The sequence below is a fragment of the Schistocerca gregaria genome, chromosome X, assembly GCF_023897955.1.
Source record: "Schistocerca gregaria isolate iqSchGreg1 chromosome X, iqSchGreg1.2, whole genome shotgun sequence".
Taxonomy (NCBI): domain Eukaryota; kingdom Metazoa; phylum Arthropoda; class Insecta; order Orthoptera; family Acrididae; genus Schistocerca; species Schistocerca gregaria.
In genome coordinates this window covers 504326215-504352849 of record NC_064931.1, presented here as the reverse complement: position 1 = coordinate 504352849, position 26635 = coordinate 504326215, and the positions used below count along the sequence as shown (strand labels likewise).

Here is a 26635-nt window from a genome sequence, read left to right as displayed (position 1 = left end):
GTCGTGCTTCGGTAGCTCAGTTGGTAGAGCACTTACCCACGAAAGGCAAAGGTCCCGAGTTCGAGTCTCGGTCGGGCACACAGTTTTAATCTGCCAGGAAGTTTCATATCAGCGCACACTCCGCTGCAGAGTGAAAATCTCATTCTGGAAACATCCCCCAGGCTGTGGCTAAGCCATGTCTCCGCAATATCCTTTCTTTCAGGAGTGCTAGTTCTGCAAGGTTCACAGAAGAGCTTCTGTAAAGTTTGGAAGGTAGGAGACGGATACTGGCAGAAGTAAAGCTGTAAGTACCGGGCGTGAGTCGTGCTTCGGTAGCTCAGTTGGTAGAGCACTTACCCACGAAAGGCAAAGGTCCCGAGTTCGAGTCTCGGTCGGGCACACAGTTTTAATCTGCCAGGAAGTTTCATATCAGCGCACACTCTGCTGCAGAGTGAAAATCTCATTCTGGAAACATTCTGTCAAGTTTGTCAGCATGCTATATCTTCTTCTACCTCATGCAAGATGGCAGCTCTCAAGTGAATGTGACCCTAGCTGAGAGGGAGACACTGCACCACTCACATGAATCTGACAGACAGGTGGCATGCATACCAGAAATAAGGAACTGGCCAAGATGAAGGACTGGTCATTTGTCTGTCCACAACATGTGGGCACATAGAGAGACTGACTCAGAAAGAGGGGAAAGAAGTTATCTAGAGCTACTGGAAATAACTAGCATGGTTATTGTCTACCAAACATTTGCCTGGGCCAGTAAAGCTCCAGTGAAAGTGAAAAAGCACAATTCTAACAAGGAAAGTGAATGAGCAGATTGATTTACATACTACTGTGATATGCAAATAAAAAGTCTCAAGGAGGTAAAGAAAATTAGGCCTGATAGAAAGTGATAATTTTATTGGTTCACGAGTTACAGAGCATTAAAGGCAGACAAAATTAAAAATTCATAACTTTTTTAATATGTGTAGCAGGGATACAAATGATATGTCAAATTAAAGGAAAGTAATGAAGAATAAGAATCCTGCAGCAGATTTGCTGATTTTAAACAATTTATAGACAAAAATAATGAATTTCTTGTGTATCATTAAATTTTTGGTAGTTCCTTACAAAAAAATAGCATAGATAAAATAAACACAGGTAATGCCAAACCAGCATGTAAAACTAGCATTAGAGAAGGAGTGATTGACATGCCACAATACATGGTGCACATAATCAAGCTCTAGAAATCAGCTATTGGGTTTTGATCATCAAAAATAGATCATAAAAACAGATCCCAGTCCCAGTAACACACACCACATAAAAGCTAGTGATCTGCCGTTTCTCTTGAAACAATAAAATAATAGTGCTACATAGTAAATAGTGATGTTTTCTTTGTCACTAGTAAATATGACAAGAAATCTACTAATTCCTTTTAAGATTATTTGAATACTACTAATAATACCTCAATTCTGATTAATAAGAAAAATGTCCGGCAAAATTCCATGCATATGTCAGATGCCTATATAAAATATGATAAATCTGAGTAACATCTACATCTACATGACTACTCTGCAATTCACATTTAAGTGCTTGGAGAGGGTTCATCGAACCACAATCATACTATCTCTCTACTATTCCACTCCCGAACAGCGAGCGGGAAAAACGAACACCTAAACCTTTCTGTTCGAGCTCTGATTTCTCTTATTTTATTTTGATGATCATTCCTACCTATGTAGGTTGGGCTCAACAAAATATTTTCGCATTCGGAAGAGAAAGTTGGTGACTGAAATTTCGTAAAAAGGTCTCGCCGCGACGAAAAACGTCTATGCTGTAATGACTTCCATCCCAACTCGTGTATCATATCTGCCACACTCTCTCCCCTATAACGCGATAATACAAAACGAGCTGCCCTTTTTTGCACCCTTTCGATGTCCTCCGTCAATCCCACCTGGTAAGGATCCCACACCGCGCAGCAATATTTTAACAGAGGACGAACGAGTGTAGTGTAAGCTGTCTCTTTAGTGGACTTGTTGCATCTGCTAAGTGTCCTGCCAATGAAACGCAACCTTTGGCTCGCCTTCCCGACAATATTATCTATGTGGTCCTTCCAACTGAAGTTGTTCGTAATTTTAACACCCAGGTACTTAGTTGAATTGACAGCCTTGAGAATTGTACTATTTATCGAGTAATCGAATTCCAACGGAGTTCTTTTGAAACTCATGTGGATCACATCACACTTTTCGTTATTTAGCGTCAACTGCCACCTGACACACCATACAGCAATCTTTTCTAAATCGCTTTGCAGCTGATACTGGACTTCGGATGACCTTACTAGACGGTAAATTACAGCATCATCTGCGAAAAACCTAAGAGAACTGCTCAGATTGTCACCCAGGTCATTTATATAGATCAGGAACAGTAGAGGTCCCAGGACGCTTCCCTGGGGAACACCTGATATCACTTCAGTTTTACTCGATGATTTGCCGTCTATTACTACGAACTGCGACCTTCCTGACAGGAAATCACGAATCCAGTCGCACAACTGAGACGATACCCCATAGCTCCGCAACTTGATTAGAAGTCGCTTGTGAGGAACAATGTCAAAAGCTTTCCGGAAATCTAGAAATACGGAATCAACTTGAGATCCCCTGTCGATAGCGGCCATTACTTCATGCGAATAAAGAGCTAGCTGCGTTGCACAAGAGCGATGTTTTCTGAAGCCATGCTGATTACGTGTCAATAGATCGTTCCCTTCGAGGTGGTTCATAATGTTTGAATACAGTATATGCTCCAAAACCCTACTGCAAACCGACGTCAATGATATAGGTCTGTAGCTAAATGGATTACTCCTACTACCCTTCTTGAACACTGGTGCAACCTGCGCAATTTTCCAATCTGTAGGTACAGATCTATCAGTGAGCGAGCGGTTGTATATGAGTGCTAAGTAGGGAGCTATAATATCAGCGTAATCTGAAAGGAACCTAATCGGTATACAATCTGGACCTGAAGACTTGCCCGTGTCAAGCGATTTGAGTTGCTTCGCAACCCCTAAGGTATCTACTTCTAAGAAACTCATGCTAGCAGATGTTCGTGTTTCACATTCTGGAATATTCCATTCGTCTTCCCTGGTGAAGGAATTTCGGAAAACTGCGTTCAATAACTCCGCTTTAGCGGCACAGTCATCGATAACAGTACCATCGGCACTGCGCAGCGAAGGTATTGACTGCGTCTTGCCGCTTGTGTACTTTGCATACGACCAGAATTTCTTCAGATTTTCTACCAAATTTCGAGACAATGTTTCGTTGTGGAACCTATTAAAGGCATCTCGCATCGAAGTATGTGCCAAATTTCGCGTGTCTGTAAATTTTAGCCCATCTTCGGGATTTCGCGTTCTTCTGAACTTCGCATGCTTTTTCCGTTGCCTCTGCAACAGCGTTCGGACCTTTTTTGTGTACCACGGGGGATCCGTTCCATCTCTTACCAATTTATGAGGTATGAATCTCTCAATTGCTGTTGCTACTATATCTTTGAATTTGAGCCACATCTCGTCTAAATTCGCATAGTCAGTTCGGAAGGAATGGAAATTGTCTTTTAGGAAGGCTTCTAGTGGCACTTTATCCACTTTTTTAAATAAAATTATTTTGCGTTTGTTTCTGATGGGTTTGGAAGAAATGGTATTGAGCCTAGCTACAATGACCTTGTGATCACTAATCCCTGTATCAATCATGATGCTCTCTATCAGCTCTGGATTGTTTGTGGCCAAGAGGTCAAGTGTGTTTTCGCAACCATTTACAATTCGCGTGGGTTCGTGGACTAATTGCTCGAAATAATTTTCGGAGAATGCATTTAGGACAATCTCGGAAGACGTTTTCTGCCTACCACCGGTTTTGAACAAGTATTTTTGCCAACATACACCAAATATAATTTTAATGGAAGCTGACAACATTACATCTACCAACCTTGGCTATAAAAGAATTCTGGGACATGGGTGCTGGGGTTAATCATCACAGCCAGGTTGGAGGTCTGTTGTTATGAGCAGTTCATGTCATGCATTGCACATTAGCTGCACAGTGTTGACTCTGACAGATTCTCTGAAGTTTTTTCAATGAGACTTTGGACTCTGAATATTTCGTGCTCACTTTTAACTTAGTTTTTCACTTTTAACTTAGTTTTTGTGGTGCATACTTCTGGACTTAGAAAGTTTACAGGGATAGGCAAATATCTAATGATTTTGCAGGCAGTGCCAGACTCTGTCACATATGTACAGTCTGTACGTAGTAACAGTCAACAGCCAATAAGATCACATGAGTGCTTTGGACAATGCAACATCAGTTGTGTTTAATGTCTAAGTAAAATGGGTGTAGAAACAGAGGTTGCTTTGACAATTGTACTGAGCAATGCAATGTAACAGAGAAGTGTGTCACTAGGGAGTCCAAGTGGTGAAATAGAAGGCCTAAAATCTGAATTCAGAGGTGAACTAGAGAAGTTAAGTGGTGAACTGAGGGATACAAAAGATAACTTAGGGAAAAATAGTATGAAGCTATAGAGGGAAATAAAATAATGATTGAGAAAATTAGAGTTAAGATGGGAGCAGCTGAAGAGAGACTGGATACAAAAATAGATTCAATGAAAATAGTGGTTCAAGGGGAAGTTAGTTAATACAGGTGGCCATTAGATCCTCATAAAGTTTCAGCTGGGGAAGTTCTGGCAGAGGTATATGGAAATGTTCAGATATGTAATGAGGAAATTAAATTAGTTTTAAGGTAAGAAATAGTTAGCAGCATTGATGATCTTCAAAAGAAGTTTGAAATGTTAATCTATATAATTAGAATTAAATTGTTCTCAGGCAAATGTGCATTTTCCTAGTATGCCACACACAAACTTTAAGTTTTATCCTGCAAGAATAGGTATCATGCTGCTGAATCCCTTGCATCTTGTAAAGACAGTTTCATTCAGGATGGATGATGAAGTTAAGGTAAAATTTATTAAAAGGCTGCTAGAAGGTCTTGCAGAAACCCTGGTAAATCAGCATTCAGTTGATTTCATATCATAAAAGATGTCTGAACAGCTGTTCTTGCATAAGTACTGGAGCCAAGTGAAAGAATGCCATCCGAAGAACAAATTTTTAAATTGTCAGTATATAGTTCAGGCAGTCAGTGGCAGACTTTTATCATGAAGAATTGCTAGAACTAATTCATTTTGATAGTCTGCTAAGTATTTTAACTGATATCATTATGTTAAAAATGAACACTGTCAGAACAGCTGTAGTTGGAGCTGATTCACAGTCTGATTGATTCAGCTGAAAATTATTAGCTTACATTGAAAAACTGTATCAAGTATTAATATAAAAATTCACATGAGTAAACAACCAGCCATAGAATTTTAATCAGAGACAGGAGAGGCGTAATGAGGACAGAAAATCAAAGGAGAGATAATAGTAATTGATGTGATAAAAAGGACAGGTATGGTAGCACAAATAATTATCAAAGGAATAACTACCAAAGAAATAAAAAGAAGTGCAGCACTAAAGAGAGAGCATTCCTTAATAACTCTTGCAGAACAGAGTAGCCAGAACATAGTCAGGAAAACTGAAATTTTCCTCAGCTGTTGCCAGAGATGGGACAGTAGGCTGCAGAAGGAACAGGACTAAGAACAGGAAATACAGAAGGGAGAGTAAATAGTGCATTCATGATATAAGAGAGGATTTTTTCAATGAAACACATATCTCAAGCTACCACTGTAAAGCCACAGTCTGTAATTAAAGTTAAAGTGGAGGAGATTGTGGGAGATTGCCTCCTGTACACAGGAAGCAATGTTTCAGAAACTGCTGAATCTTTTTATAATACTATTAAACATGAGAAGACAGAAGAGTCCTCTGTGCCACATACAGAGATGAGGAATGCTATAGGTAGTTTAAGTAAACCTGTAAGGAAGTAAGTAATTTTAGGAGTGAATGTGGATAAGAAACTGTGAAGCAATCCTTTTTTGGGCAATTCCAGGTCTTTCCATGAACTTGACTGAGAGTACAGACTTTCTCTATAAATATGAGGGGACAGTGTGCTGTGGGACAAAAACAAGAAGATTTAAAATGTGATTGTTTGCAAGGATTTAGTAGCCAGTTCCTATAGTGAGCTTTGGGAAGAGGAGGAGAAAGATATTAGGGTAAGGAATTCAGGATAATGTAGATGAAACGAAAAGTGTGTTGGAGAAAAGATGTTCCTCTTACATTCAAGGAGTGACTTGGTAGCACAGCAGTGTTTATGACCATGTAAAATAGTTCTGTAAGTGGAGAAGGTCAACATTTGTTGACACATGCAACACTCAGGCAGTGGTAATTGACATTTCTATCTGAAACAAAATTCTATAGCAAAACAAGTCTAATATAAGATCAGAAAAATAAAAAAAGACAAAGTAGGGCAAAGGTAACAGGGTAACAGTGATGAATGCTTGTTTTAGGAACTAGATTTTCAAATGGAAGACTTTGCTCAGAGATGTCTTTCACATTCACAAGTTATTGTACATACGAGATTTAAGTAAGAATGTTGTTGTTGTTGTCTTCAGTCCTGAGACTGGTTTGATGCAGCTCTCCATGCTACTTTATCCTGTGCAAGCTGCTTCATCTCCCAGTACCTACTGCAACCTACATCCTTCTGAATCTGCTTAGTGTACTCATCTCTCGGTCTCCCTCTACGATTTTTACCCTCCACGCTGCCCTCCAACGCTAAATTGAGTGTTTTAAATTTCATTAACATTTACTGAAAGCTAAAGTGACCTTAAAATAACAACTCCATTTGCAAACACTCAGATTACAATTCAAATTATTCTACTGGATGCAAAGCGAAACAAAAAAATTGTAAGTTCATTATAATGTAAATATAGTTTAGAATAGTTACTAAGAGATATAATTACACACATGCAACATTTAAATGCATTACATAACATCTGTATAGTTTTGTAATTTATTCTACACTCACCACTTTAGAATGGGCCACAAGATGCAGTATACATGGCGTAACCTTACCCCAGAAGTCAAATAAGATGCTCATGGTCAATGAATGAGCTTCACTACTTGGCAAGTTATGTGACGCAATTTGCTCCAAGTATACAGTCCACAACTGAAAGATAATGTTCACATATAAGATTTTGCAAGTGTTATCTTTTATTTTTCAATATAAATTTATGTCATTACGATATTAGCTTGTAGATTAAAACTGAAGAAACTACAAAAAGATGGAAATTTAAGGAGATGGGACATGGATAAACTGAAAGAACTAGAAGTTGTAGAGAGTTTCAGGGAGAGCATTAGGGAACGATTGACAAGAATGGGGGAAAGAAATACAGTAGAAGAAGAATGGGTAGCTTTGAGACATGAAATAGTGAAGGCAGCAGAGGATCAAGTAGGTAAAAAGATGAGGGCTAATAGAAATCCTTGGGTAACAGAAGAAATACTGAATTTAACTGATGAAAGGAGAAAATACAAAAATGCAGTAAATGAAGCAGACAAAAAGGAATATATACGTCTCAAATACAAGATCAACAGGAAGTGCAAAATGGCTAAGCAGGGATGGATAGAGGGCAAATGTAAGGATGTAGAGACATATATCACTAGGGATGAGATAGATACTGTCTACAGGAAAATTAAAGAGACCTTTGGAGAAAAGAGAACCACTTGCATGAATATCAAAAGCTCAGATGGAAAACCAGCTCTAAGCAAAGAAGGGAAAGCAGAAAGTTCGAAGGAGTATATAGAGGGTCTATACAAGGGCGATGTACTTCAGGACAATATTATGGAAATGCAAGAGGACACAGATGAAGATGAAATGGGAGATATGATACCGCGTGAAGAGTATGACACAGCACTGAAAGACCTAAGTCGAAACAAGGCCCCAGCAGTAGACAACATTCCATTAGAACTCCTGATAGCCTTGGGAGAGCCACCCCTGACAAAATACAACCATCTGGTGAGGAAGATGTATGAGACAGGCAAATACCCTCTGACTTCAAGAAGAGTATAATAATTCCAATCCCAAAAAAAGCAGGTGTTGACAGGTGTGAAAATTACCAGACCATCAGTTTAATAAGTCACAGCTGCAAAATACTAACACAAATTCCTTACAAATGAATGGAAAATCTGGTAGAAGCTGAACTCAGGGACGATGAGTTATGATTCCGTAGAAATGTTGGAACATGTGAGGCTATACTGACCCTAAGACTTATCTTAGATGATAGATTAAGGAAAGGCATACCTATGTTTCTAGCATTTGTAAACTTAGAGAAAACTTTTGACAATGTTAACTGGAATACTCTCTTTCAAATTCTGAAGGTGGCAGGGGTCAAATACAGGGAGGGAAAGGCTATTTATAATTTGTACAGAAACCAGATGGCAGTTATGAGTCGAGGAGCATGAAAGGGAAGCAGTGGTTAGGAAGGGAGTGAGACAGGGTTGTAGCCTATCCCTGATGTTGTTCAATCTGTATATTAAGCAAGCAGTAAAGGAAACAAAAGAAAAATTCTGAACAGGAATTAAAATCCATGGAGAAGAAATAAAAACTTTGAGGTTTGCCGATGACATTGTGATTCTGTCAGAGACAGCAAAGGACCTTAAAGAGCAGTTGAACGGAATAGACAGTGTCTTCAAAGGAGGATATAAGATGAACATCAACAAAAGCAAAATGAGGATAACGGAATGTAGTCAAATTAAATTGTGTGTTGCCGAGAGAATTAGATTAGGAAATGACACACTTAAAGTAGTAAATGAGTTTTGCTATATAGGGAGTAAAATAACTGATGATGGTAAAAGTAGAGGGGATATAAAGTGTATACTGGCAATGGTAAGGAAAGCGTTTCTGAAGAAGAGAAATTTGTTAACATCGAGTATAGATTTAAGTTTCAGGAAGTCGTTTCTGAAAGTACTTGTATGGAGTGTTGCCATGTATGGAAATGAAACATGGATGATAAATAGTTTAGACAAGAAGAGAATAGAAGCTTTCAAAATGTAGTGCTATAGAAGAATGCTGAAGATTAGATGAGGATGTACTGAATAGAATTGGGGAGAAGAGAAATTTGTCGCACAACGTGACTAGAAGAAGGGATCGGTTGGTAGGACATGTTCTGAGGCATCAAGGGATCACCAATTTAGTATTGGAGGGAAGTGTGGAAGGTAAAAATCGTAGAGGGAGACCAAGAGATGAATACAGTAAGCAGATTCAAAAGAATGTAAGTTTCAGTAGGTACTGGGAGATCAAGAAGCTTGCATGTAGCATGGAGAGCTGCATCAAACCAGTCTCTGGACTGAAGAACACAACAACAATGATGTTAGATTCAAAAAGGAACTAATACCAGTGATTAGATAAATATGTATTTTAAATAATTTCAGTAACTGCAAATAATTTTCAACTGACTACTCTTCCTCACTTTGTATCCCTTGACTTGAATTTTAAATTGATTTGTCCTACATTTAAATCTGATGGAGACTCCATGCTTAAATATAAATATTTATCTCAGGTAAATCACTAGTCTCTGATTAGGAAAGGAGTGAGGCTGTAGACATGCAATAAAAAAGGACATTTCTAGCTGGACATTTAGATGAGATACTTCATAAATATGGGACATAAGCATGGCAATACCAAACCCACACTCACCCACCGGCCCATCCACATGCACAAAAGTGCGCGTGCACACACACACACACACACACACACACACACACACACACACTCACAGACAGGCACATAGTAAATTTTTATAAAGTGAATTAAAAAGAAGACGCGGAAGCTGCAGAAGAAGAATACTGCAGCAAGACCTGAATACAGCTGAGAAGAAGAAAGTGGCTTTTGTGTGTGTGTGTGTGTGTGTGTGTGTTGTTGTTGTTGTTATGAGCTCTCTGAATAATTTAATTTTCCTTTCTTACCTGCCTGTCTACTGCTCAATGCTTCTTCTGTGTGATGAATAGTGATCTATCCTGAAAGAACTACGTATAATAGATACTAGGGTTTCTATTTTTATTGAACTGTTACTGAAATTAACTACCTTATGGATGGCCTATTTGTTTGAGCACTATGGGCATTAATTTTGATATACCTTATCATATTTAGTGGTTGTAGTTGTTAGTGTGGATTCTCTACTTCATATAACATGACTCAAAATAGTGATAAAAATTAACAAAAATAAAATTTTCTGCCACAGTTAGTACCTATATAAATGTTTATCAACCAAATATTTACAAGGTTTGTTGAAATTTGCAAATAAATTCTACAGAATTAGAAAATAGGTGATCTCAAATGATGTAAACCCCAGGTAGCGACATGAACAATGTAGAAAAAGACAGATTGCTATTTATCATAAAGGAGACACTTCAAGTAGCAGACAGGCACAATTAAAAGACACTAACATAAAGCTTTTGGTTACTGCCTTCAACATGTGAAAACACACACACACACACACACACACACACACACACACACACACACACACACACACACACCTTATGCACACATAATGATGAACTCCAGCATCTCAGACTGGAATGCAACTATCACATGGGATGCAAGCAGTAATCTGGAGCAGGGACAAGAGAGGAAAGGATAGTAGTGTACCGATGGAGACAGTGATGAACACTGCCTGCTGGAGAGAGCAGGGACTAGACTGCCAACAGGCACAGTGTCAGGAGGTTGTAGGTTAGGGAGGTGGGGAAAAAACAAGTTAGAAAGAAGACGGGCAGGAAAGGATGGGTGGATGTGTTGGCAGAGGACTGCAAATAAACAGGTTGGGAGATGAGAATGGGGAGGAGATGATAGGACAGAGGGGCTGGAAACTGTTGGATGGAGGGTGTGGGGACAGTATGTTACCATAGGTTAAGGTCAGGACAATTACAGGAGCGGTGAATGTGTTGTAAGGATAACTCCCATCTGCACAGTTCAGAAAAGCTGGTGGTGGAGGGAAGGATCCAGATGGTTCAGGTAGTGAAGCAGCCATTGAAATCAAGTGTGTTATGTTCAGCTGCATGTTGTGCCACAGGGTGGTCTACTTTACTCCTTGCCATTTGTCTCTACAGGCAGCTAGTTGGTAGTCATATCAATATAAAAAGCTGTGCAGTGACTGCAGCAGAGCTGTTTACACAGTTTGCCCAACCCCTTATGGGATAGGATAAACCCATAACAGGACTGGAATAGGAAGTGTTGGGTGGGCGGACTGGGCACGTTTTGAACCTGGGTCTTCCACAGGGGTATGATCCTTCTTGCAAGTGGTTGGGATTGTGAGTGGCATAGGGATAGACTAGGATGTTGTGGAGGTTGGGTGGGCAAGAGAACACCACTCTAGGAAAGGTGGGAAGTATCTTGGGTAGGAAGTCCCACATTTCAGAGTATGATGATAGGCAATTAAAGCCCTGGCAAAGGATTTGGTTCAGTTGTTCCAGTTTGTGGTGGCACTGGGTGATGGAGGGCACACTTCTTTCGGGCTGGTTCTTGGGGTTTGTCAGAGGATTGAGGGTGTGAGGGGCAATGGCATGCTCCCATGTCATCTGTTTGTGGACTAGGTCGAGGGGATAGCGCCTGTCTGTGAAGGTCTTGGTGAGACCCTCAGAACACTGAGCAAGAGAGTTTTTGTCACTGAAGATATGCCGTTCTCAGGTGGCCAGGCTTTATGGGAGGGATTTTTTGGTGTGAAAGGGATGAGAGATGACAAATGTAGGTACTGTTGGTGGGTTTCATGTGGATAGAAGTGTAGATGGAGCCATCAGTGAGGAGGAGGTCAACATCTAGGAAGGTGGCACACTGGTTGGGGAGGACAACATAGAGTGGATAGGAGAGAAAGTGTTGAGGTTGTGAAGGAACAAAGATAGGGCATCTTGGCCCTGAATCAACATCATGGAGATATCATCAGTGAAGCTGAACCAGGCTAGGGGTTTGGTGTTTTGGGAGGCTAGGAAGGTCTGCTCTAGATGACCCATAAAAAGATTGGCATAGGAGGGTGTATGTAGGTGCCCATAGCTGTGCTGCAGATTTATTAATTTACCTTTCCTTCAAGTGAGAGATAGTTCTGGGTTAGTGTAAAGTTAGTAAGGTGTATGAGGACTGAGGTAGTCAGTTTTGAGTCTGAAGGACGTTGGGAATGGTAGTGTTCAATAACAGAAGTACATGGACATGAGGGATGTTGGTGAATAGTGGGGTTGCATCAACAGTGATGAGTAGTGATACTCTTTTAAACTAATGCAGAAAGATGGACCAAGGGTCCATTGTGGCAGGAATGGTGTAAAGGAAATAGTAATTGCGCAGAAATGGGCAAAAGATGTGTTTATATTTGAGACAGGAGCTTCTAAGTGAAAAGATGCATAAAGATGCAAAAAAAAATATGTAAAGGCACTCATAAACATGCACAAGTATGCAAAGTAATGCAATGATACCTAAAAATATGCACAAATATGTTGAAACTGTATAGAAACATGGGTGAAATAAACGATGAGGTGTGTGCGTGTGCGTGCGTGTGTGTGTGTGTGTGTGTGTGTGTGTGTGTGTGTGTGTGTGCATGTGCGTGTGTGCATGTGTGCATATGTTGTGACAAGTGAAGAGAGAGGGAGGGAAGATTTTTCAGGTCAAAGATCAAAAGTTCATGTGGAAAGTGCACGTGTGGAAAACAGAATGTTTAAGTACATTGGGATGAGGGATGAAGTGGACTCAATGGAATAAATATAACTATCAGAGGAAAGAATCTGGGGCATTTGATACTGCATCAACAATCTTTGGAGTCACAGAGTCTGTGTTGTGTGCAGATGATCGTGGATGCAGTGTGGCTCGGAGGTAGGTGCGGTGAAGAAACACAAAGAAAGAATAGAAAGATCAGACACTGACAAGCGTAATGCTGAAGTGAACAGTAACAAAGGAAAACATTAAAGGGTTGCAGGATGGAAGAAAACCATTTGGTAAAAATGAAACAGTGTAAACTAAAGGTAGGAATGTCAACAATATAGGAAGCTCTACTGCTTACCATAAAGAAAACACGTCAAGTTGCAGACAGGCACAATTAAAACACACTTACTTAAAATTTTCAACCACAGCTTTCAACAGTAAAAGATAGGCACTCACACATTCACACATACAAGCTGGTGGTGGAGTGAAGGATCTAGATGGCTCAGTTACTGAAGCAGTTATTGAAATCAAGTGTGTTATGTTCAGCTGCATGTTGTGCCACAGTCTGGCAGTGGCTGTTCATCTGGGTAGACAGCTGGTTGGTAGTCATACCAATATAAAAAGCTGTACAATAAAGGCAGCATAGCTGATAAATAACATGGTTGCTTTCACAGGTGTTGAGGGAGCTTCTGATGATCCAGATTCTTTCCTCTGATAGTTATATTTTTTCCATTGATCCCACTTCATCCCTCATCCTGACGTACTTAAGCATTTTGTTTTCCATACCTGCCTGTGCCACACTACATCTACATCTACACACATACTCCGCAATCCACCATACGGTGTGTGGCGGAGGGTACCTCGTACCACAACTAGCATCTTCTCTCCCTGTTCCACTCTCACTCTCTGTACGAGCCCTAATCTCTCTTATCTTATATTTGTGGTCTTTCTGTGAAATGTAAGTTGGCGGCAGTAAAATTGTACTGCAGTCAGCCACAAATACTGGTTCTCTAAATTTCCTCAATACTGATTCATGAAAAGAATGCCTCCTTTCCTCTAGACACTCCCACCTGAGTTCCTGAAGCATTTCTGTAACACTTTCATGATGATCAAACCTACCAGTAACAAATCTATCATGCCCGCCTCTGAATTGATTCTATGTTCCTCCCTCAATCCGACCTGATAGGGATTCCAAACGCTCGAGCAGTACTCAAGAATAGGCCGTATTAGTGTTTTATAAGCAGTCTCCTTTACAGATGAACCACATCTTCCCAAAATTCTACCAATGAACCGAAGATGACTATCCACCTTCCCCACAACTGCCATTACATGCTTGTCCCCCTTCATATCGCTCTGCAACGTTATGCCCAAATATTTAATCGATGTGACTGTGTCAAGCACTACACTACTAATGGAGTTTTCAAATATTACAGGATTCTTTTTGCTATTCATCTGCACTAATTTACATTTATCTATATTTAGAGTTAGCTGGCATTCTTTACACCAATCGCAAGTCCTGTCCAAGTCATCTTGTATCCTCCTACAGTCACTCAACGACGACACCTTCCTGTACACCACAGCATCATCAGCAAACGGCCACACATTGGTATCCACCCTAACCGAAAGATCATTTATGTAGATAGAAAACAGCAGTGGACCTACCACACTTCCCTGGGGCACTCCAGACAATACCCTCACCTCCGATGAACACTCAACACTGAGGACAACGTACTGGGTTATATTACCTAAGAAGTCTTCGAGCCACTCACATACTTGGGAACCAATCCCATATGCTTGTGCCTTAGTTAGGAGTCTACAGTGAGGCACCGAATCAAACGCTTTACGGAAGTCAAGGAATATGGCATCTGACTGATACCCTTCATCCAAGGTTTGCAAGATATCGTGTGAAAAAAGGGCGAGTTGCGTTTCACAGGAGAGATGCTTTCTAAAGCCGTGCTGATGCATGGACAGCAACTTCTCTGTCTCAAGGAAATTCATTATATTCGATTTGAGAATATGTTCAAGAATCCTGGAACAAACCGATGTTAAGGATATTGGTCTGTAATTTTGAGGATCCGTCCTTCTACCCTTCTTATATGCAGGCTTCACCTGTGCTTTTTTCCAGTCACTCAGGACTTTATGTTGGGCAAGAGATTCGTGATAAATGCAAGCTAAGTAAGGAGCCAATCCAGTAGAGTACTCTCTGTAAAACCAAAATGGAATCCCATCAGGACCTGGTGACTTATTTATTTTCAACCCTTTCAGCTGCTTCACAACCCCAGGGATGTCCATCACTATGTCCTCCATACGAGAATCTGTATGAGACTCAAACAGCGGTATGTTTGTACGATCCTTCTGTGTGAAAGATTTCTCAAAAGCTAAATTTAAAATTTCAGATTTCGTTTTGCTGTCTTTCGTTGCCAGGCTAGCCTGATCAGTGAGTGACTGGATGGAAGCCTTCGACCCGCTTACCGATTTTACGTAAGACCAGAATTTCCTTGGGTTTTCAGCAAGATCTTTTGCTAAGGTATGGCAGTGGTAGTGGTTGAATGCTTCATGCATCGCTCTTTTTACAGCAGCACGAGTCTGTACTAACTTTTGCCTGTTCTCATTCTCCTGATCTTTCTTGTACCATGAGTGCAACTGTATTTCCTTCCTGAGCATTCTCCGAATTGTGCTGTTAAATCACAGTGGGTCTTTTCTGGCCGTAACCCACTTTTTTTGGCACATACTTGTCAAATGTGTGATTTACAATGTGTTTAAAATTTGCCAATAATTCTTCCATGTCCATCGTACCGGAAGTAAATGAAGTCAATTCATTTACTAAGTGGGATGCTAACAACTGCTTATCTGCTCTTTCTAGTAAGAATACTCTCCTAGCCTTCTTGACCAACTTTTTACTTTCATAACCGTAGTCGTAATGACAACATCATGATCACTAATCCCTGTCTCAATACTGACACTTTCGATGAGGTCTGGTCTGTTCATGGCTACCAGATCCAAAATATTTTAATTACACGCTGGCTGTCATTTTTAACTGCTCAAGACAGTTTTCGGATAATGTGTTCAAAAGTAATTCACATGATAGCTTGTCTGTACCACCTTTAATGAATCCATAGACATCCCAGTCTATACTAGGTAGGTTGAAGTCGCCTCCCACTAATATAGCATGATCCAGGTACTTCTGCGATACAGAGTGTAGACTCCCTTTGAATGACTCATGGTGGAACCTGGTGGCCAGTAATAACACCTAACAATTAACTTTATTTCTCCTAGCCCTGTTAAACGTGTACAGTTAACTAAACAATCACACTCTACTTTTACCTCAGTAGACACAATATTTTTGTCAACTGCAATGAAGAGACCAGCTCCTATGTTGTCTACTCTGTCTTTCCGACACACATTCCAACCCTCACTAAATATTTCAGAACTATTTCATGGTTCAGCCAGGTCTCAGTCCCAAGAATAATTTGTGCGCCACACGCTTCCTGGAGGGCAATAAATTCAGGAACTTTAGTCCAAACACTCTGAAAAGTTACTGCTAATATCTTGATAGCATAAGTGTCTTTACGCAGAGCGCATCCTGATTTCCCTGCCTGCACGTTGACTGTTCATCAGGACACCTCGCACTACTGCTTAGCCTAAAAAACCTCCATGTACACACAAGTACTCTCCTACCCGAGTAGCCACTTCCTTTGTGTAGTGCACCCCTGACCTATCTAGGGGCATCCTACAATTCCCCACCCAATTGTGCAAGTCTAGAAATCTGCAGCCAAGACCGTAACAGAGTCGACAAAGCCTCTGGTTGAGAGCCTCCACTTGGCTCCAAACCAAATGACCCCGATCCACTCTGGGAACGATGCTGCAAATAGAGATCTCTGCTTGCACCCTGTGTATGAGGCCAGTGGTATTCACCAAATCCGCCAGCCACCCATATGAACTGAGGATTGCTTCAGAACCCAAGTGAAAGGTATCATTGTTGTCGATGTGAGCAACTACTTGCAGATGACTGCACCGGTACGCTCGATAGCCACAGGCAAGGCCGCCTCCACATCTTGGATGAGGCACCCCGGCAGACAAACCAAGTGCACATTGGATTTCTTTCCAGCCCTGTACGCTATTTCCCTAAGGGGCTCCATCACCTGCCTAATGTTGGAGCTTCTAATAACCAGCAAGCCTCTGCCCCCGTGTGCCTGCTCGGGCCTGCTGAAGGAGCAGCCACCTGCCCACTGACAGGATGAATGGGCGAGGCCAGCCAGCCAGCCTCCACATTGGCCTTCTGCCTTGAAGGCGGCTGACTGTGGCCAACAGCATGCTCAGCTGCTCGCGAACCGTGGCCAGTTCCTCCTGCGCCCGCACACAGCCCGCACACACCCTATCCATCCAACTGCTAATATCTAACGACTCCGCGAATTTATACTCTACAGCTATCAATAGCAATATTACTCCTCTCAAATACGAGAATATGCAAGGATTTTATGTAATTAAATATGCAAGTGCACAAACACTCGGAAAGAAATTAAGAATCAAACTACAAAACAAATGTGAAAGCTAAATATGTGACTCGCTACTGCACTGCTGCTGCACTGATACTTCACCAGCAGCTTGATCCTCAACCTAAACCATCCTCCCTCCCTCTCTCATAAAACACATACACACACACACACACACAAACACACACACACACACACACACACACACACACACACACACACACACACACACACGTCATCGTTTACTTTAACCGTCGTTTCTGTACGTTTTCTATGTATCTGTGCATATTTTCATGTGGTTTAATGCATTTTTATGTATTTGTGCATATTTTTACATATCTGTGCATTTTTTGAATACCTGTGCATGTTTTTGCGTGCCATTACGTATTTTTTATGCATCTTCTCACTTAGCTGCTCCTGTCACAAATATCAACACCTATTTTGCCCATTTCTGTGTCAATCCCATTTCCTTTAGACCATTCCTGCCAAAATGGATCCTTGGTCCATCTTTCTGCATAAGTTTAGAAGAGTATCCCTTTCCCTGGATAAAAACCAGTCCTACATCTTATTTCTCAAATGCTGCCTAAACCATGGAGTCCTTCCAAATGCCCTAACTGTAAAGAATCCTTTCTCTGGATCCCACCCCTCCTTTCACAATGACCCACTCCTTTTCTGATTATGCCAATTCCTTATCTTAACAAATGTGGTACTGCAAAAACCACCTCTGCTTCCTCCACAAGACACTGCTACTTTGCAGTACAAAATTGCATAATCACATCTCTGAAATTGAATCCTTTGCCCTCCAGCACCTGGAGGAGCATTCCAGACACCACCTTGGTAAGTTATCTGGGCTGCTGACATCCTACTAGCACCTTGGGGCACCACTATCCAACCCCTATCGCACCAACAGTGCTCTTCCCCATCCACCCGTCATAGTAGCTAAACCTTCCTAGCTGACCTCTTCAACTTGTCACATCCCCTAAAACTCCCTACCAACTCTCCACCAAACCAAAAAGTAAAACATTCCTGTGACATTATTGTTAACCTTTCCACTAGAACCCTCAGCTCCACAGAAGTTTAAATCCTATCGAAAGGCCTCACCTTTAGCCGTACACCCAAATTTAACCCTACTGGACTTGTCAAAGACCTAATCTCCTTTTCCCAATCCATGCAATGGAAGCATTCCTTTGTTGCCAATCCCTCCAACCAAAACAACTCCAATTCCAACACTGAAGCCTGTCTCTTCCAGTTCATACCACCATACAACCATGATGCCACCCCCCCCCCTTTCCACCTAACCAAATGCTGATCACCTTCCAGGAATTCCTTCCCTGCAATTTAGCCTCACCATTCTTCCCCAGGTCGCTTCCTCAGAACACCAACCTATCAGCAGAGGAAAGAATGGCCACACAGAACCAAAAATGACTCCTGACCTAGTCATCCTACTTGCAGACAAAGGATCCACCACTATTGTTATAATTCACAGTGACAACCTGGCAGAATGCTTCTGCCAATTATCTGACTCTTCCACTTATAAACTCTGGCAGAGTGATCCCATTCCAGAAGTCCAACACAAACTCCAGTCCCTGCTTAAAGGCTTAGGCCCTTCCCAGAACGTCACCCAAGAATCCATTTTCCTCTTCACCCCCATGACTCCCTGCACACCCACCTTCTACATGCTTCCCAAAATCCACAAACCCAACAATCCTGGATGCCCCATTCTGGCTGGTTATTGTGCCCCCACTGACAGAATTTCAGCCCTCATCCATCAACACTTCCAACCAATTGTCCATAATCTAGCCTCCCACGTCAAAGACACCAACCACTTCCTTCACCGACTTTCCACCATCCACACCCCTTTACCTTCAGTACCCCTACTCATCACTGTTGATGCCACCTCCTTATACACCAATATCCTTCATGCACATGGTCTTACTGCTATTGTGCACCACATTTCTCAACGTTCTGCATACTCTGAACCCAGGACCTCATTCCTCTTACACCTTACTAACTTTATCCTAGCCAGGAATACTTCTTGTTTGAAGGAAAGGTATATAAACAAATCTGAAATGCAGCCATGGTCACCCACATGGCACCTTCCTATGCCAAGCTTTTTACGGGCCACCTAGAGGAGACCTTCCTAACCTTTCAAAACTCCAAACTCCTAGTCTGTTTCAGGTTCATTGATGATACGTTCATGATCTGGACTCAGAGCTGAGACACCCACCTCAACATCTTCTCTCCCATCCAATTCATGTGGTCCTCCTAAACCCAGCATGCCACCTACCTAGATGTTGACCTTCTCTTCTCTAATGGCTCTGGCTGCACCTCTCTCCACATTAAACCCACCAACCACCAACAGTGCCTGCATTTTGACAGCTCTCCTTTCACACTAAAATTCCCTCCTTTACTGTCTGGCCACCTGGAAACAGCATACCTGCAGTGACAAAAACTCCTTTGATTTATATGCTGAGGGGCTAACCAGGGTCTTCACAGACAGGCATTAACCCCCAGACCTAGTCTGCAAACAGATCTCCCGTGCCATTTCCCCTCACACCCTCAGTCCTCCCACGAATCCCAAGAACCAGCCACAAGAGAGTGTCCCCTTCATCACCCAGTACCACCCCAGACTGGAACAACTGAACCACATCCTTTGCAAGGGCTTTGATTACCTATCATCATATCCTGAAATGAGAGACTTCTTACCCAAGACACTTCCCACCCTTCCTAAAGTGGTGTTCTCTTGCTCAGCCAACCTCCACAACATTCTGGTCTATCCCTATGCCACTCACAGTCCCAACCCCTTGCAACAGGGACCATATTCCCATGGAAGACCCAGGTGCAAAACCTGTCAAATCCACCCATCCAGCACTTCCTATTCCAGTCCTGTTACAGGTTTATCCTACCCCATCAAGGGATGGGCTACTTGTGCATCAGCCATTCATTTGCCAACTCTGCTGCAATCATTGCACAGCTTTGTATATTGGTATGTCCACGAACTTGCTGTCTACCAGGATGAATGATCACTGCCAAACTGTGGCCATGAGAAAAGTAGACCACCCTGTGGCACAACTTGCAGTTGAACATAACACACTTGGTTTCAATGGCTGCTTCGCTACATGAGCCATTTGGATCCTTCCAAGCACCAGCAGATTTTCTGAACTGCATAGATGGGAGTTATCCTTACAACACATTCTCTTCTCCTGTAATTTTCCTGCCCTCAACCTATGGTAACACACTGTCTCCACAATCTCCACCCAACAGATTCCACCTCCTCTGTCCTATCATTTCCCCCCAATTCTCATCTTCCACCCCTTTATTTGCAGTCCTCTGCCAACATGTCTGCCCATCCTTTGCTGCTCCTCTTCAATTTTGCTCCTTTTTCCCCACCTGCCTGCCCCACAACCTCCTGGCACTGTGCCTGTTGGCAGTATAGTGCCTGCTCTCTAAACCAGACAGCATCTGTCTCTCTTCCCACATGTACACTATTATCCTTTCCCCTTCCCTGCTGCTTGAATCCCACATGATAGTTGCATTCCAGACTGAGATGCTGCAGTTGATGGTAGTGTGTGCATGAGGTGTGCTTGCTTGTGTGTGTGAATGGTGTAAGTGTGTTTTTTACTGATGAAGGCCATGACCGAAAGCTGTATGTAAGTGTCTTTTAATTGCACTTGTCTGCAACTCAAAGTGTCTTCTTTATGGAAAATAGGTGAACTGGTAGTCATGATGGATTACTTACAGTCCAAAGAAATTCTTTAAAAATCATTTTAAAATGTTGATTTGATTACTGTATTTTCTGTGTAGGACAATACAGCTAGGACAGATATGACACAACATCTTTACTAGTACACTGAAGGCAACAGAAAAGTTTGATGATCAGGCTCCTGGAACTACACGTATTGCGTATTTCTTTATGGTCAATAAAAGTGTGCTTTATGTGATGAAAATATACACAGAGGTGGCAAGGGTTATGGGATAGCAATATGCACATATACAGATTGCAGTAGTATCACATACACAAGATATGAAAGAGAAGTGTATTGCCAGAGCTGTCATTTGTACTCAGGTGATATATGTGAAAAGGTTTCTGATGTGATTATAGCCAGACAATGGGAATTAACAACTTTGGAATGGTAGTTGGAGGGAATTCAATATTCTGAGTTTCACAGTGTCAAGACTGTGCAAAGAATGCTAAATTTCATGCTTTACCTCTCACCATGGACATCTCATTTGCTGGTGACCTTCACTTAATGACCAAGAGAAGTGTCATTTGTGTAGAATTGTCAGTGCTAATAGAAAATTAATACTGCATGAGATAACCACAGAAATCAATGTGGGATGTATGTGCAAACATATTCATTAGTACATTGCAACAAAATCTGGCATTAATGGGCTATGACAGCAGACAACTGGTACGAGTGCCTTTGCTAATAGCACAACATTGCCTCCAGCACCTTCCCTGGGCTTGTGGTCATATCAGTTGAACCCTAGATGACTGGAAAACCAAAGCTTGGTCAATGTGGGGTGTATGTGGAAACATTATCCATTAGTAGATTGCAACAAAATCTGGCATTAATAGGCTACAGCAGCAGACAACTGACACAAGTGCCTTTGCTAACAGCACAAAATTGCCTGCATCTCCTCCCCTGGGCTTGTGGCCATATCAATTGAACCATAGATGACTGGAAAACAGTGGCCTGGTCAGATGAGCCCAATTTCAGTTGGTAAGAACTGATGGTAGGGTTCGAGTGGACCCAGACTGTCAACAAGGCACTGTGCTAGCTGGTGATGGCTCCATTATGGTGTGGGCTGTGTTTACATGGAATGAACTGGGTCCTCTGGTCCAACTGAACTGGTAATTGACTGGAAATGGTTAAGTTTGTCTACTTGGAACTCACATTACTCTGTACTTTTTTTTATTCACATTAGTTACAGTTAACTGCAAATACATCATTGACAAAATGGATATACCATTTGTATTGTATCTTACAAAATGTGCTGAAACTGATGGCCATCAACCTCAATGCAAGCATGACTTTAGTGAACAAGATTCTGATGCACCCTGACAAATACCCCTGGTATGTTTTGAATCACATCACAGACAGCTCCAAATTTGGCAACTAATTCCACCTCTGTATCCACTGGGGTCTCATACACAAGTGACTTTAGATATCCCCATAGAAAATAATCAAGTGGATTCAGGTCAGATGACCTTGCAGGCCATGGAATAGGACCTGTCCTTCCAATCCAGTGACCAGGAAATACAGCAGCGAGACACTGTGGACATACAACTCTTCGCACAAACCTCAAGTAAACAAAACCTGCATCATGACTTCACAGTAATCAGACTTGTCTTCCTTATTGTCTTGCAGGAAATAAAGAATGTACATGTAAATAAACAGCACAGCATGTGTAAACTTGTATGCATGTTAGTTGTAAATAAGCTGGAAAACAGTAATTCAAGACAAAGTGGTAGACAAGTTTATTTCCATATCCACTTAAGCTGGCTTCTCCAGCCACAGGTTCACTACCTCAAATTGTTCAGTGGAGCATTCTCTATGTCCTATTACATTTCTGCATGCTCTTACAGAAACACCCTGTACAGTTAAATGGGTTTACAAAACAGTACTTATGAATTTAAGTAGGTCATAAAATTATTTTCACAGTTAATTTTCCTTTGAACTGCACTGATGGTGATCCTGTTTTTCTGTGTATGAGCACTGGTGGAATACTTGTGGCCACATGGAAAACCAAAGCTTTCTAGTACACTTCATGTCTTTTCTGCCAGGAGATGTACAATGATATTCCATATGATTTGATTAATAGACTTCACCATACACAGTACAATAATCTCATACTTAAGGAATAAAAACACACATTACATTGATTTTTAAATCATAATGTTATATCCCATAAAAAACTGGTCATTGCTTTTCAACTATTACAAATAATCCTCCATATATGTGCATGTGTTTACATTGCCATCAAAACACTATGTAGGATTACTCCAGGGAATAATAATTATAGTACTAATTGGTTAGTAAATGAAATTCCTACAGAAAAAATCAAAAGCACTGACATGAGTAATGTTATGGGGACTACTTCAGTCACCAAGAGTGGAAATCAATACAAAGTTGCTTCATTTTGGATGTTGTGATAGTCATATTTGAACAGTAGCACATAAAGAAATAGTGTGTCCAGAAGTTCCCAAACACCATTATTCTGTTAACACTTTATTTCTTCTATCAGGGCTTTTATCCAGTTTCCTCTCTCACTCCTTAACATGCAATCATCCAGGTTCACAGAATTTTCTCCAAAATTGGAAAAATTACTTACAAAATAGGTGACATAATCTGGGTACTCCTTGTGTTCCTGCACATGAGCTGACACTGTAATGGCTAATCACCTTCTGGAACATTAGGGTAAAACAGAAGCATGTCAGATTCCTCTGTGTCCACCACTGGTTGAGCATCTGAGATGTAGTCCCTGTCTTGATCTGTGTTTGTACTGTCACTCACAGTGCTAATGACTTTCACTACATCCTCTGTCTCACAGCATTCAGCATGCTATTCACTTGACCAGAACACACAGTAATCTTCACTTACAGCTGGTGCCCTGGTACTGGCAATCCAGCACTCATTCTCTTGAGAACCAACACTCCTGATTTTAAGAGTTTTCTTGAGTTCCTGAGTATCAGCTAGTTTGTAACCTTTAGTTATTTCATTGCAACCTACAAAAGTAGTTCCCTAGCCTTGGCATCCCACTTTGTCCTCTTTTTAACTGGTATATGCATAAAGGCTTGAGAACTAAACACTTTTAAATGGCTCAGAGAAGATACTTTACCCTTCCATAACTCCTGTGATGTCTTACTTTTATGTGCTCTATGTGGAACAAGGTTCTTCATGTATAAGCTATCTGCGTGCCTCTGCCCTATGTTGCTTATGCAGACCAGAGTCAAATGACATGCATCATGGCATCTCACAAATTGATCTCTTATCCTTTCTACAGCACCATTCTTTTCTACACTACACAACACAATAATCTAATGCTAAACCCCAACCAAGTATTTCAGCGTTAGCACTGAGGAAAAGAGAATGTTCTTCTTCAATCATCATTCGCTAGTACATACATATAATTAATCACATAATGCGATATTTGCTCCATGTGACCACACAAATCGACAGGCACCAAGTCACATATCTCAGTTTTCCTTTGTCTTCCAGCCGTATTAAATGAAAATTTCCACATCTTACCAAGCAAACATGAGTTATACTTGTCAACAGATTCAGAATCACAACACTCCAACTTCATGCCTTCACTCTGTCTTGCCTCTGGAGAAAGTGCCAAGCCCAAGATGAATAAGTCTAGGGTGCCATAAGCCTTCAGTGTTACTAATTTTACTAACAGCTAGAGCATATTCAGCTGACACAGGTTCAACATTTTTTAGTTATAAATGCTATTTGATTCAGACTCAGAACAAAGTAGCTAACCCCTTTTGAACATCTTACACCCATGTTTGCCAAAAACATTTATGCCTTTCTTAACGAAAGCAGAAACTGAGAACAAGCCAAGCTAGGGACAAATATATTATTTCTGATAGAAGATATATCTTGTGTATTGAAAATAACATTTACTTTCCTTTCACTTATTAATTAAACATTACATCGTACTTCACAATGACACATTGAGTTGTAGATAAGCACAATGAAAAGACTGTTAAACATCGAGGTTTTGGCCAAACCATCTTTAAAAAGGAAAACACACACATATTCACACAACAAGCACACCTCATGCACAGATGACCACTATCTCTGGCTGCTGTGGTCAAAGCTGAATGTGTCACAGTCTTTTTATTGTGCCTGTATGAAACACAACGAGTCATCTTTATGGTGAGCAGCAATGTATACTGCTCATAATATTGACAAATTTGAAGACTTTCTAGAAACCTGAATTCACATGCACTTAATCATGTAATGGTAAACCATACTAAGTATCACAAACAATGTGGCCACATAACGTAATATGCATGTCCAGTTATTTATAATCCTGCCAGCATAACATACATAGATAACTGCACAGATTTACTGCCCTGGGCATAGAGCGTGATGGTGTTTTGATGATCTGAATAAATGACAATTACATTATTCAAAAGACTTCTATTCACACAACAGCATTATATTGTAGAAAAAGATTGGGATATTCCTTAAAGATAGTCAACAACTTCATTTATGCTTGCAGCAAAGATGAAATAAGGTGCCAGATTACCAACATAACATCAGAAATGGAATGATTACATAGGCTCAGTCTCATGTAAAGCAAGAGACAGGCTTTGGTTCATTAGTAGGATATAAAGTAAATGAAATCAGTTTACAAAGAAGATTGCTAAAAAGACATTCACCCAATCCATCCCAGAATGCTGCTCAAGTGTGGAACCCATAACATATATGGCTAACAGGAGATACTGTATATATACAAAGAAGGGTGTCACAAATGGTCACAGGACAGCATCACGGAAATAATGAAAGACTTGAACAGACAGGTACTTAAAGGCAGACATTAACTATCCCACAAAAGACTATTTACAAAGTTTCAAGAACAATTACTGCATGTGTGACTGGAATGGGAAGAAAACCTAATACGTGATACAATGAGAAGTATCCTCTGCCATGAACTTCACAGTGGTTTTCAGAGTATGTTTGTGGATACTAATTTTTTATGTGAAGATATCATGGTTTACACAACCAAAAGACTTTAAAAAGTCACAAAATATTTTCAGTTTCTAGTGTGAACACTATTTCCATTTTTAGTTAGAACTTTTCAACATTGTCTGTACAGCATACCAATATTAACTGCAGAGATAACTCTGTTCCAAAGTGTTTTTATGATCCCCAGCAAGAGATATAAAATAGCAGAGACAAAAATGGAAAATGTCCTCCACATTTAAATAAATGTGCTGGAGAATGGAAAGAGAAATAAGCACATCATTGGATTAGTGCACTTCACAGTTGGACGCAGCCTTAAAAGTGCCTGGGAAAGAACTGGATGCTGCTTTGAAGTGTGATCCTAGTGCCAAAAGGCTCATTCATTAACAGAGGATTTTAAGTTTCTCAAAGAATGCTAATTTATTTGCTGTAAGCATAGTTTCCAAGCAAAGGAGACCATTCACTGAATAGTAGAAGCTTTGGTGTCCTTTGGTCCTAAATTATTTACATTCTACCAGAACTTGTCTTACCAAATGTATTTGCTACATAACACAATAATGCATATGGGTCTCAAGAAATTAAACATTATCAGATGGAAAATGGTAAACCTGCAAATGAACTTTTTAAGTACAGTAACCTAGAACAGAGGAGTCTATGAAACTTCAAATTGGATAATGTTTTGTCTAATGTCAAGTCAGTGGAAGAAAACAGATGGAATTATTGTAAGGAAATAAACTTCAATAATCCAGTTCTCAGAATTAACAACCTACTTGTGAAAGATTTAAGGCAATACAAATTAATATGTCTAATACAAGTACATGCTGTAACAACAAATGAGATGCCT

At 40.8% G+C, this 26635-nt stretch overlaps 1 protein-coding gene across 4 annotated transcripts in view; it reads right to left on the bottom strand.

The window, feature by feature from the left end:
• Positions 1-26635, bottom strand: part of LOC126297705 (protein unc-79 homolog) — an 810295-nt gene that overhangs the window by 31765 nt on the left and 751895 nt on the right. For all 4 annotated transcript variants that reach the window (XM_049988834.1, XM_049988837.1, XM_049988836.1 and 1 more), the window contains one exon: positions 6945-7085. In XM_049988834.1, the coding sequence (XP_049844791.1) occupies positions 6945-7085 (141 nt within the window). The remainder of the gene's footprint in view (positions 1-6944; positions 7086-26635) is intronic.